Source organism: Aythya fuligula, chromosome 19, assembly GCF_009819795.1.
Source record: "Aythya fuligula isolate bAytFul2 chromosome 19, bAytFul2.pri, whole genome shotgun sequence".
Classification (NCBI taxonomy): domain Eukaryota; kingdom Metazoa; phylum Chordata; class Aves; order Anseriformes; family Anatidae; genus Aythya; species Aythya fuligula.
In genome coordinates this window covers 4,076,768-4,089,560 of record NC_045577.1, presented here as the reverse complement: position 1 = coordinate 4,089,560, position 12,793 = coordinate 4,076,768, and the positions used below count along the sequence as shown (strand labels likewise).

At 45.2% G+C, this 12,793-nt stretch overlaps 1 protein-coding gene across 14 annotated transcripts in view; it reads left to right on the top strand.

Annotated features, from left to right (window-relative positions):
• The first annotated feature begins 628 nt into the window (after positions 1–628).
• Positions 629–12,793, top strand: part of FNBP1 (formin binding protein 1) — a 94,424-nt gene continuing 82,259 nt past the window's right edge. For all 14 annotated transcript variants that reach the window (XM_032200432.1, XM_032200444.1, XM_032200442.1 and 11 more), the window contains exon 1: positions 629–834. In XM_032200432.1, the coding sequence (XP_032056323.1) occupies positions 811–834 (24 nt within the window). In that variant the 5' untranslated portion in view covers positions 629–810. The remainder of the gene's footprint in view (positions 835–12,793) is intronic.

The following is a 12,793-nucleotide window of genomic DNA, read 5'->3' as shown; positions in this document are numbered from 1 at the left end:
AGCTGAAAAGCAAAAAATGTAAAATCCGATTATGTGTGGCACAGCTCAAACAAATGTTGTTACAAAGGAAGACGAGCACAAAATAAATCTTATTTCTCCGGCGAGGAAATGAGCCGTTTTCTGCAAGGCCAGCATAATTGCTACAACAACCCGCGTTTATGCGAAAGCAGATAATTTGATTATTTTTGTGCTCGCCTGCTGAGCACACTGGTGGCAGATGGCGGACTTAATATTTGTGGATTTGGGTCGGTTTGGGGCGTGGGGCTGGATTTAGGCAGAACCTGCGTGAAGGGGCTGCTTTACTCGACGTGGGGGGGGATGCCCGCATCCCAATCACCCAAACAGAAATAACTCCTAAACGCAAATAATAAAAATAACACGAGGGGGGGAGTGAGGAAAGAGGCACTGAGGCACTTGAGGAGGGGGCGGGAGCGCGCCCCCGCCGCCCCCCTCAGCCACGGGGGCGCGCAGCCTGTGCGCCTGCGCGGTGCGCGCATCTCCCCCCCCTCCCCACACACCCACCCGGCCACGCCTGCGCAGTGCGGCCGAGCTGTCAAGCGCCCCCCACCCCCCCGCCCCCCCCCCCCCCCCCCCCCCCCCCCCTCCCCGCCCCGCTCCGCCCGGGCCATTTTGCGGCGCGATGAGGCGGGAGCGGCGGTGAAGCAGCGCCCGGCCCTGCCCGCTCCTCGCCTCCGCCGAGGGCACCGAGAGCCCTGAGGGGGGGACAGAGAGGGAAAAGGCAGAAGGGAGGAAACCTAAAGAAGCGGGCGCCGAGACCCCCGGCGGCCCCCCTTTTACCTCAGCGGAGCCATGAGCTGGGGCACGGAGCTGTGGGTGAGTGAGGGGGGGGCTGTAACGGTCCGTGCTGAGGGGAAAATGCGGCCCCCGGGGCTCTTCTGAGGGGTGAGGGGTGTAAAAAGATTAGGGTGAGGGGTAAGGGGATGAAGGGGGTTGTGGGGAGGGGTAAGGGGATGAAGGGGGTTGTGGTGGGGGGCTCGTTTCCCCCCCCCCCCCAAACCCCTTCGTGGAAAGTTTTCTCGTGTGGGGAGATCCCTGTGGGGTGAGGACCGTGTGGAAAAATAAGTGAAAAAGCAGCTGCAGCCCTCACCAGAATGCGGGATTTGGGGTAGGGGGGATCTCAGGTAGAGGTTTGTGTGGGGTACGGTGAGAGGGGGGCTGGGGAGGGGGTGGTAGCTGAGGGGCTGGTGTGGGGAGGGGGTTGTGGGGTGGGGGTAAGGGGGTGTATAGGGGATGTGGGGGGCTATGGGGGCTGTAGGGGTTGCCTCAGGGGTGTGAGTAGGCACGGCTGGGGCTCAGAGGCTCCTTGGTTGAAGAAGTGGGAAGCGTAACGCCTCTGGTTCATGCCGAGCCCCCACTGGGAAAAGCGGAGCTGGTAAAGGAGAGTATAAGGCCAGTGGGGATCTTCATCAGGCCCCGCTCGGAGAACACCAGGGGAGGCAGGTAGGAGAAGTTTGAGAAGGCGAAGGGGAAAGGCAGAGCCAGCCACAAAGAGGAGGCGATGCAGCCATGTTTGGCAGCGTGAGGGGGGAGCCGGGAGCAAAGCCTGGTAGCGAGGGCTGTGGCGGTGGGCAGCAGGCGGGCGAGCAGCTCTCCAGGCTCTGGGGGCTCCTTGGGGTGGGCTTCTTGGGGGGCACGGGAACGCTGTTTGCAACGAGGAGTCATAAATGAGTGCTGGGGCGTCATCTGGATTGCAGGACGCTGCAGCGTTTTGCTCCTGTGTTCGTCTCCTTGTGCCTGGCAATCGGTGTAAGTTCAGATGTAAGCACATCAAAGCTTTAAAACCATCTCCGTGGAGGAATGGTTCTTCTATACGTGCTGAATGCCATCCTTCCGGGATGCGTTACTGCTCTGTTCGGTGAGCATCTCATCTTGCCGTGACATTGTGGTCATGATACAGCTAGATCTGGTTAGATCTAGATAGTAAATTAGGGGGCAAATGCTTGCTGAGGGGTGGCTGTGGTATGCTTGTGTATTCCGGAGTAAGAGGCGATGTGTACCGATGAAATGCTGGAACGATGCTACTGTGATTGATCAGTATTTAAACAGCTCTGCTGCATGGGCACGGTGATGGGAAAACCTGCAGTTGCCTTCTGCATCTTGGATGCTTTGGGGGAGATTAAACAGTTTGAATGGAATTAAAGTAATGAGCCAGCGTAACAATTTTGACACAGAAAAATAAATTTTGAGTTTTCAAGATGGATTTAGTAGCTATTCTTGTATTCTTAAAGAGTGCAAGCGATACCGAGAGGTTTCTGTATGTGAACAAGCAGAGAAGTGCTTATAAATAGTCCTTTCTGTTCATGGTAATCTTTGCAGGTGTGCATGCAGGCATGTCTTTGTAACAGCTTCTTTTTCCCAAAATTTTGTTGGTGAAATTCTGTCTTTAGCAGCATCAAAGTGTTATTTTCCATGTTTTCGATGTGCTTTGAGAAGTGTAGTGGTTTACTGAAGAAAATAATTGAGCAACCAGATTAAATGATTCTTGGTACTGGGTTGGCAGGACTTGCTGTGTTTTCAATTGGGCAGGGCTTTGAAAACTCACCGGTTTCCAGTGCTCTGGGTATCTAGGCCAAAACACTGATTACCCTCGCCATATCCATCTTTCACTGGGAAAGGAACCTCACAACCAAGCTGTATTTGATATACACCGCTGCCTTTGTTGAGCCTAGTGGTTTTCAAACAAAATTAAATTTCTGTTTACCTTAAAACTTAGTATTTGTTTTAGGTAGTCAGGGAATGGGCATACAAACAGGTGCTGTAAATGTCAAATGCCTGCTTTAGGGTGTGACTGGGATATGGTTTGCTGCAACCATTTGATGGACTGGAAGCTGAGGAGGTAAGAAGTGTTTCCAATTGTAGTTTAGAAAATGAAAATCTGCTGGAAGACCAGTGGTGGTTGCTTGCAGTTTATATCTCAGATGAGCAGAACTACCAGAGTGGGCACGTGTTCAGGGTTTACCCCTTTCATGTAACAAAGGAGAAGCAAAATCAAGGTCACTCTTAAGAGCAAGTAGCATGTTAATGTGCATGGATTTGGTAGGATTTCTCTGCGTTACTGGGGGAAAAAAGCTGCTTGCAGAAAGCCGTGTGCCTCAGAAGCAATAAAACCCCTTCAGTAACACGGACGTCGTTCCCAAGACAGATTTTTAGCCTTGCACTTTGGGAGGGTGTCTGGTTCCTCTAGGCTGCAAATCCTATTGCAAAGTTCTGTGGCTATTTCACTCAAATCTAGACTTCTGGTTTCATTTTAGGCTTGGCCTGTGAGCATACAGGGACCCAAAGCCAGCAGAGCAGAACTATTAAAGGTAGTAGGGCATCGTCTGCATCCACTGTGAGGTTAAACACTCGGGATAATGAGATCAGCTGGGGCCTCCGAGCAATCCGGTGTGACGGAGCAAAACCTGAAGGCCTCATGTAACTGACGGAGGTCCCCGTGTGCGGGGTGCCCCGTGGGGTGGCAGTGGCTGTGCCGTGCTCTCAGTACAGAAGTCTGTCTGCACCCCAAACAGTGAGAGTTGGGAAGTGGTGGGTGAAGGGCAACATTGTCGTCACCGGGCTGAAACATTTTGTTTTCCACCCTGGTTCAAGAGTAGCTGGTAGGGCTGGCAGGTAGGAGATCACAGAACTTGCTTTGTGTTTGGTCTTTCACATTCCCACTGTTTTCTAAATACTTATGCTAGCATTAAGTGGTAATTAGAGATTGTGTACCAGCGCAGAGACCCGATGTGGGACTTTGGTTAACTAGGCTTTGAGGGAGATAGGCTGTAAAGCACACTGAGCTGTCTCATCCTTCCCCTCTCTTGGGTAATGAGGAAGAACATGCTTACCAGTGTGTCGTGTCCAGCTGCTCTGCCTCAGCTAGTGAAATGCCGCTGTGTTCTCAGCGACTTCCCACCAGCGGCCTTTGCTGTGGGATGGAGCCCTGGAAGCAAGTGGTAGGAATTACACAGCAAATGGCACTAAAACCGACCTCAGCCCTTCGGTCCTTGTCTTTTGAGTGGGAAAGGCTGTGGCTGCGCGCTTGGTGTATTGAAGGGAATGAACTCTCTTGATGATAAGTTTTGGTACAGTGTGTAGTTTGGGGGAGCTACGTGTAAATTTGTGGTTAAGTGGTCCAGGAAAACCTCTGGTGTTTCCAAACACTGTCTCACAGCATGGCAAGTGCAGGCAGCAAAGGGATTCAATGTGGGAAGATTCATCTATTTGCTCTGAGTGTTTCAGAGGTGCAGACACCCTGGGTTTGATTCCACCCCCCCAATGTAAAGTTCAAAAAAAAAAAAGATTAAGTGGTGAGAATATGATTTAATCCAAGTTTTCGTTGACCTTTGTGTGGCTGGGTGTCTGCTAACAGCTGTCAATGTCCTTTCAACCTGCAAGAAGGTGAGCAGTCTATTTGCAAAGGACTTAATTTGCTGCCTTTACGCAAGGGGCTCTGTTGGCCAACTCCTCACATGACTGATACTTTGGGGATTGGGCCTTTTGTTTGCAGTGTTCAATGTGCTTCAGTATGAAATAAATACATCTCGTTGGGAGTTATTTTAGTTGTATAGAGTTCATTCTGTTTATAAATGTGAATTGTCTCTAACGTTTTTATGATTTAGGAAATGATTTTTCTGGCAATAATAATTTCTTAATTTACAGAATGAAGACAAGTGGATTCTTGTAGACCAAGTTCTGCTAATTATTCCTTGTAGCCAGAAAGCAAAATGTAGGTGTGCCTTTGAGAACTTAAGGCCTGCTTCCTACCTGTAACTGATAAATTGTTTCCTCCTTCAGTACCTGCATATCTAATTCATCAGCAGAATTAGTGTTTAAACAGCTGTAGTCTTCAATTTCTTCAACTTTCTTGAATGCAGTATTGTTCTTTAACAGTATTTATAATGTATAGGTGCTGCATTTAGTGGTGAGTCACCTTCTGAATCTGTCTGAAGAATCTAGGTGGCTTTGACCTTGATGCCATTACAAAGTGCTGTTTCCTGGGCGCTGGAGTCAAATGTGATCTTAAATGAAGGTGCTGTTCTTGTCAGCGTGCTCCCTTGTAAGAGGATCTGCAGAGCTGGATCTAGGTTTGAGGCACTGGATTATTAATTTTATTTGCCAAATCTTGTTTTGCTGAGTGCATAAAATATAAATCCTTCTGCCCTCATGGTCCCTCACCCACACCCGCACCCAATTGCTCTTGGTTTGGGGTGTTAACTTTCAATCTCTGTGAAAGGAAAAGCTGTTGATCTCTGATGGGACAAGGGCACAGATTCTTGATTTAGCATGCAAGACTACTTCTAATTAACTCTCTCCGTATTCATTATTAGAGATTCCTTAATGTAAGGTAACGGGTCTAACCTTCAAAGGTGGTTGGGTGGATTGCTTGCAAGATAGAAAGTTTGTGATGGCAAGTGCTTTTATGAAAAGTGAATTTTATTGTAAATTGGTTGAGTTGTTACAACTTATTTAACAGCATACAGACAACTCCTAGAGGCAGAACTGTGTCCCTGCCCCCCTTTGCCTCTGCATTTTAGTAGAAATTTGGTTTTCATTTAATAACATTAAAACTTTCTTACATTTCAAAGAGGGTGGTGGAACTTGACCTACAAAAATATGTAAGGCAGAGTGACCCAGAGTAAGGCACCTTAAAAGTAAATAGTGAGAGTCTGAAGAAGAAAGGAGGAGGAAAAGAAAACCACACCACCATGAAAAAATTGAGGTCAGGAGTAAATGCATCATATTTATAACTTTGGCTTGTTGATTTCAAGGCCCTTTGTAAAAGCTGTGTACAGAATGCTGGAGATGGGCACTTCAAAGCAGAGTACGTTTTTCATTAGTTCAGTATTCTGCATAGTTATTTGGACAATTGTGAAGCAGCAAAAATGTCTGACAGGAATATCTCCCTCTTATTTCACAGTGGATCACTGTCTGTTTTAAGTGGTCAGTCTGTGTATGTAGATTACTGAGTAAGAAATTGTTTATAGAGATGTTGAGTCATTAGAGAGTATCTTAATTCTGCAATACACACCTCTGTGCATTTGCCTAGCACAGGATGGTAGTTCAGGCTCCTGCAGCCTGTATGTGTTCTTTAAAATTAATGCTACTGCAGTCTTTTTCCTTATCTTAAAAGTAGTTGGGGAAGATGATGTGTTGAGGGAAACTCTTGCTGCTCTCAGAAGTCTAAGCGAAGTGGGTTGGGCTGCAGGGCTTCCGTGCACAGCCGTGGTGCTTCCAGGCACGCTGAGTAGAAAGATTCCATTCTGGTTTCTAAAGAGGTCGCTAGGTCTTGAATGTGTGTCTGAGTAATTTCATTTACAATTCTACTTTGCTTTAAGAAAGGACTTCTATAATTCTGTCCCTGGCCTATTCTTATATTTTCTACCTATTCGTTAACTGTTGGGGGATTTACGATCTTTCAGCATGAGTCAAGACTGTAGAATCTCTCTTTTTTTTTCCCTCCCAGTCACAGAATCGTCCCATCTGTATTGTGGCTGCCCGAGATCCCCCGCTTTCTTGAACCATGTGGGAAAGCAGTCAAACATGAGACAATGTTTTTCTGGACTCCTTGCAGCTCATTAGTGTTACTCATGTTGTGAAACATTCTGCTAAAGCAGAATTTCAAAAGCCATGCTCCACATGAAGAGCAGGAGCCGCTGCTGGACTGTAACTTAATAATGCGCTTTACATGAGTGCCTTTGTTGTTGATTGCTGAAAGGTAACTTGCTAATGAATTTTTGGAAACTCATTTTCATCCTGTTTGAAATAGTGCTGCTGACATTGGTTATGCGTTGAATCTAATCCAGTCACCCAAATCCAATGCTCTGTTGATTTTCCTTAGCATTCATATAAATATTTTAAAATAACTTCCCCCTTCAACATAACCTTACGTTTTTCAGATGAAACATCTCCTCTTCCTTCCACGCATGGAAATTCCACTTTTCTTTTTCACACTTTGTTTAAACAATGAGCTAGTTACATTGGAGAGAGGAAAAACACTGTTGTCTGTTGACATATTGAAGTCTTAGTTCTCCTTTGCAAGCAATAGTTTTGGCTCTAAAATCCACTACTTTTTCCCATCCTGTATGTGTTTTATGTACACACATCTATGTATAGGATGTGACAGTTTTCATCTTCTCAAGCAGATGTGATGGGGGTGATTTGGATCCCTTTGGAATTTTTACATGATTGCTTTGCCTCTGTTGTCTGGATAGCCTTAGTGAAATGTTCCTCCTTGCATCTAAAAATGGGAGAAAAAAAAAGTCTGGATGGGGTTTCTAGATTACCTGCAGTATAGAGCAGTACAAAGTGCGGGAATTGAAGTGCTGATTATTCAGGGTTGATTACTTTGCTGATTACTACAGTAACTGAGTGTGTTGTAAAGCTTGCAGAGAAGCAGTCCTATTGCAATGCTGTCCCTTATTTATGTGGGGAAGACTCAATCTAATTGGAAATACAACCAAAAGAACAGCAGGAATCCCCCAGCCACCTTCAAAATCCAAGTGAAGGAATGAAACTTCTGAAACGGAGTCTCCCTGGAATTCATGTCTGGTTTAGAAGGGTGGTCCCCAGTGAGCTACCTAGGCATCCCCACGGCCTGTAATCATAAAGAAAGCCATAGGGGGTGGTTGTTGTTGTTGTAGGGGAAATAATGTAGGCTTCTTATCTCAAATACATGTCGTTTGTCTGTCTCTTTTTCAGTATTTAAGTGCTTTTGCTTGGTACTTTAAAAAAATGTAAAAAATAATAATAAAAGAAATCTTTGAGTTCTACCCTTTTGGTGAGGCGGGTGCTGCTGGTAGCTCTGTATCTGAAGGGCAGGGAAGTTTGCAGAGTTTACACTTATTCCCTGTGAACAGCAGGTACACTTCTCACCAATTATTCGTTTTATAGTTCAAAAGTTTTACTTGCATTGCACTGAGTCTGTGGATATGCAGATAAAGGAGTATTATCTACGTGAAAGGAGAATGTTTGTCTTGCAGAGATGTTGCGATTACTCTTTTTTACCGACTGAATTCTTGGAGACTGCTCAATTCTGTTAACTCAGAAGTTGCTTATGGGCTGCCTGGGACAGTTTTCTCCCTTAGCTTATGTTCTAGACTGGTGGCTCTTCTCATGAAGGTGATTTAACACTTTCTGTTAGGATTTTCTATGTTCTGTGGCTTAAAATTGTTTCCACCTTGGCATGTTCAGTGTCATTTTCTATGTGCCTGCCTCACAGGTGTTTTTTTTTTTTTTTTTTTTTTATTTTTTTTTTTTATTTAGATTAGTCAGGGTTATTAATTTGTTACCAGGGCCAGTGTCTCGCATGTGCTAAGTGCACTGCCTCTTTGGTTTTAGAAAGCTGCAGTGCTCGCGTTCATTGGAGGAAGGATTTGAAGTTTGGCAAACAATAGCTCTTGAACAGGGATATGCCTTCTGCTGGTCTTGAGAGAAAATCTGCCCAAATTAGGCAAGCTTGTAAGTCTTTGGAAAAATCTCACTCTGTGAGTACTCAGCGGAGATAGTGCTGAAGGCTTCAGCAGTCGCAGTGGGAGCGAGGTGCTTCAGCCTCGGAGGGCTTTGTGTGGTTGCAGGGAGGGTCCAAGGCTGTGCCAACCCATGGCAAATGTCCCTTGGCTGCTCACACGCCCTAGGTGGTAGGCAGCAAGGGAGCAATATGAGGGCTCAGCAAAATGGCAGTGGCTCTTCTGCCACCTTCCTCTGAGGGGGAGGAGATGCTGTGGGCAGAGAGGAAGCAACGGGCTTGAGCCTGCAGTGCTGGGGAAGGGGGAGGAGAGCTCGGGGTAGGAACTGGGTGCAGAAATGTGGAGCTGCTTGCCTGGGAACTTTGCCTGATATTGTGGTGATATGTCAGGGTGGTGGGAGTGGGAATGGAGGAGAGGTGATTGGAACTGGCAGCGTGTGAGGTTCTGGTTGCCAGCCTGGGAGGCTGAGACAACCAGAGCTAACTGGACAAACGGAACAGCAGGAGGAGATAGGGCCTTTAAACCAGGAGGCCTGGGAACCAGGAACAGGGAGACAACTTAGATAAGGGGCGTGTGAGGACAGTAGGGTTGGTAGGGCCGGGAGAGCGAGGTGAGATCGTGCACACAATTACAGAGCAGTGCATTAGCAGTCGCAAGCCAAGAATGCGATGGGATCAGGAGAAAGAGTAATGGAAAGGAAGAAGTGTGGGGCAAAGGATGAAGATTAGATGAGACGTAGGGAAGACGAGCAGTGAAGGGACCTAGCAGCTGTCTTTTGCATGTTTGGCTTTGTAGCGTTGCAATTTTTGTGTGGCTTTTTCCATGTAATATTTAAGTAGAGTTGACTTACTGGTTTAAATGTATGCACATTGCCTTCTGTGGTTGCGTTTTGCATCTTTACTCACTGTGAGAGAATATTTGACTGCATCCCCAAGTGAGAGCTTTATCCAGAAGCACGCACGCTGTTTTTTCACCCTGCACTCATTTTTTCATTTTCTGCACTCTTTCTGTGTAGAAGGGTCTGAGGAACTGTCTAGCAAATAGCTTTAAAATACACATAGACAATGTTTTTCACTCTGCATCATGTTTTCTGTTAAAGCAGTTCATTTTTTTTGCTTTAAGTCACTTATCCTGTATTTGCAAAAAGAAAAAAAAAGATCGGCACGTAGCAGTGAGTGAATGAAAGTGTGTTTTCTCAGAAGTTAAATGAGGAAGGGAAATATTTCTTGCCCTCACGAGGGCTGTTGATCTCTCAAATGTGGAGCGTATAGGAGTGGTATTCATTAAGAACGTGTCAGTAAGATCCTGCTCTAGTGAAAGGAAAGCCGGCAATGGACAAAGTGAGAGAGCTGTGGTAGAGCACCACATAAATGTCTTTTCACCTCTCCCGTCTGAGTGTCTGAGATGATTTCGCTTGTGTTGTTACAGGAGAAGTGTAGACAGAAGGGCAAAAGGAAAGACTTGGGTGTGCTGGTCAAGAGCTTGTGTTTCCTTACAGCTCTGAAATGTGAAACATCCTTGTACAGAGGATGCTTTCTGGTGTATGTTCTGAACGTGTAAAAGCTGAAGGACTGTGTAGCAAAGCTGTCCTTCAGACTGTGGAGTGCACAACCCCTGAGCATTTCAGAAGTGCACGTCTGGGTTAGTAATTCCAGTGCTGCTTTTCTCAATGTCACTGTCATCAGATGATCCCAAAGACTGCATGGGATCCTCCTCGAGGACGGCCCACCACCAGTCATCGAGGTGTGCTTGAAGATCACTGTTGTGTGCTTTTTACCCGAAAACCCAAACTGCAAGCTGGGCAGATGCACCAGCCTATCTATCCTTTAGGTAATCAGAATGCGTATCACATGATATGTGTGACTCGCTTCCTATTTAAATCAGTGCCTTGGGGATTTACAGCCTTATTTTTGGAAGGTGGGGGGAGATAGGGTTGAATCCTAGCTATTTAAAGGCAAAATAATGTTTCTGTGGCTGTGTACAGCCTTCTGAGGTGCAGTGAAGTAGCCCAACAGAGCAGCCTGGAAGCATGCATCCGTTCCTGGTGTAGCACGATATGAGCTCTGAGCGCCTCTGCACCTCCTCTTCTGCGTGACTGTGGGCTGTTCTCCTTTCCCATTGTGGCTTCTGCTCTGATTCTCATCTGTCATCTTAATACCAGTATTATGTACAAAATTGCTGAAAGCTCCTTTTCCAGAGCTCCAGTATGATTGGCATGAAATTATCTTGAAACAGGAAAGCTATAATTGTTGGAAGCAGACGACTTTCCCAAGAGATGTGCTGTTGGGAAACACATGCACCTAATTTAGGGATCTTTGGAGACTCCATCTGCACCCTTGGTTGCTCTTTGAAAATACTTGGTCTTGACTATAAAGTTGGTGTGTAATAGTGGCAATATTGTTTGTGGGAGTGTGTTGAATTGTTCCGGCTAAGAAAAACATTTTCTGGGCTAAACAATACAAATATAAATATTTCTCTTGGTTATTAGCAGTTGATTTGAAACACTTAATAGTTGCAGCTATTAACAACATGACAAAGTTGCACACTCCACTCATGCAGGGTCAGAAAGCTTTCTTCAATATGTATGGTCTTCAGGCATATAAGTATAAATGTTTACGTTAACTTGAGTGTTGAATCTGTTGTTGGCTTGGTACGGTTATCTTTTGTGGTTTGGTTGTGGGTTAACCTCTGGGAACAAAAAGATCGGGAACACTGGTGGGGTAGTAAAAAGCTAGAATTTCTTGAAGAGTCAATCTCTTTCATTTAAGTGTCAAAATAGTGGAAATTCAGAACCCTATTTTAAAATCAGAATGAAAGAATTAAGTGTGTTTTTCTGTCTTCATAATGCATTGGAGTATGCAATGTTTGGAAGCTGCTGGCCAGTGGAGCAATGCTGATTTCCCTCTGGGGGCAAGGCATTCATTCAACCTTCACAGCAGGGGGTGAGATTGATTCCTTAATCAGAATAGCAACAATCCATCCTGAAGCTTCCTCAAGGTATTAGGGCTAAATTAAACAGTCTGGGACTAATGTGTAAGCCCTAATGCACTTCGAGAGGCTTTCTGGGATGAGGAGAATTTTGAAAATAAACAGAAAATGAGCCCCAAACAAAAAGAAAAAAAGCTGCAGGCACAAATTGCCCTCAAAGAAGAAGACTAATACACTCTCTTTGTGTGGTACAGTGCTTAATGCTCAGATTCTCTGAGGGTAGAAAAGGAAAAAAAAAAAAAAATAATAATACATGAACTACATAGCTCTATTCACGGTATTGCATTAATAATTTGTTTTCTCTCCTTTGTGGTTGTGTTCCATCATCATTCCAAAAATAGGTATGGTCACATATTAAATTAGTAGAATTAAGCATCTGAAAGCTGGGAAATACACCTTTCTTTTTTACAAGTCACTACAGAGAAAATGTGGATACCTTTGCATATTGTATTACATTTTAATGTTGCAGCATTTCAAGATTGTGTTTACTTGTGTGTATTTACAGAGTCTACAATTACACGAGTCTCTTGAGGATAAAAATGTCATGGTTGCATTCAGCTTTTCTGGAAATCCTATCATTAACTTGGATGAGGAATGGAATCGTATGACTGAGTTTTGTTCTGTATATTAAGTGCTCATAAGCAAGAATTAACTGTAATGTGTGAGTAACCTTGCTGAATACACACACTCATAATTATGAATGTCACTTATATACATGAGTAATCAAAAAAAAAAAAAAAAGGGGGGGGTGTAGAGCATATGATACTGCTTCTGTCTTCCTCTTTTCTTGGCCACCTTGTCTCATTTTACTGCAGTCTGCACACTAAACCAGGTAAGCAGTAGCTTTCCATCTACAGGATATTGGGGTCCTTTCCATAAAAGAACAAATATATCCAAAAGGCTTGAGGACTTCATAAAGGTTGGGCAGTTTTAGAGTGACTCTTTGTTAATTGTGCCTGTGAAGATATGGGGCAAGTCCCCATGGAAGCTGGTGGATGCTCTCTTCCTCTTGTGTTCCACTGAACTCGGGCTTCAGAGATGCTCTGCCAAGGTATCCTACCGTAACGTAAACTTCCCTGGTCCTACTGGTTCACGGCCCACCCATTTGTATTTATCAGCCAAAACTCCAGTATTTGGGAAACGGATTTAAACTTTTAGGATTTGTGGGAAAACAAGCTCCTCGCTTCCTGTTTTTTGGCTAAGGGCAGTAACGGTTTCAAGTGAACCCTTGGACCAAAGCTCTGGCTTCTGAACTCTGTGAAGTGGAAGGTGCTGTCTCCATGACCTCAGTGTCCTTGCTGAGGGAGTGGATGTTCTTGGCAAATTGTGAGAAATTC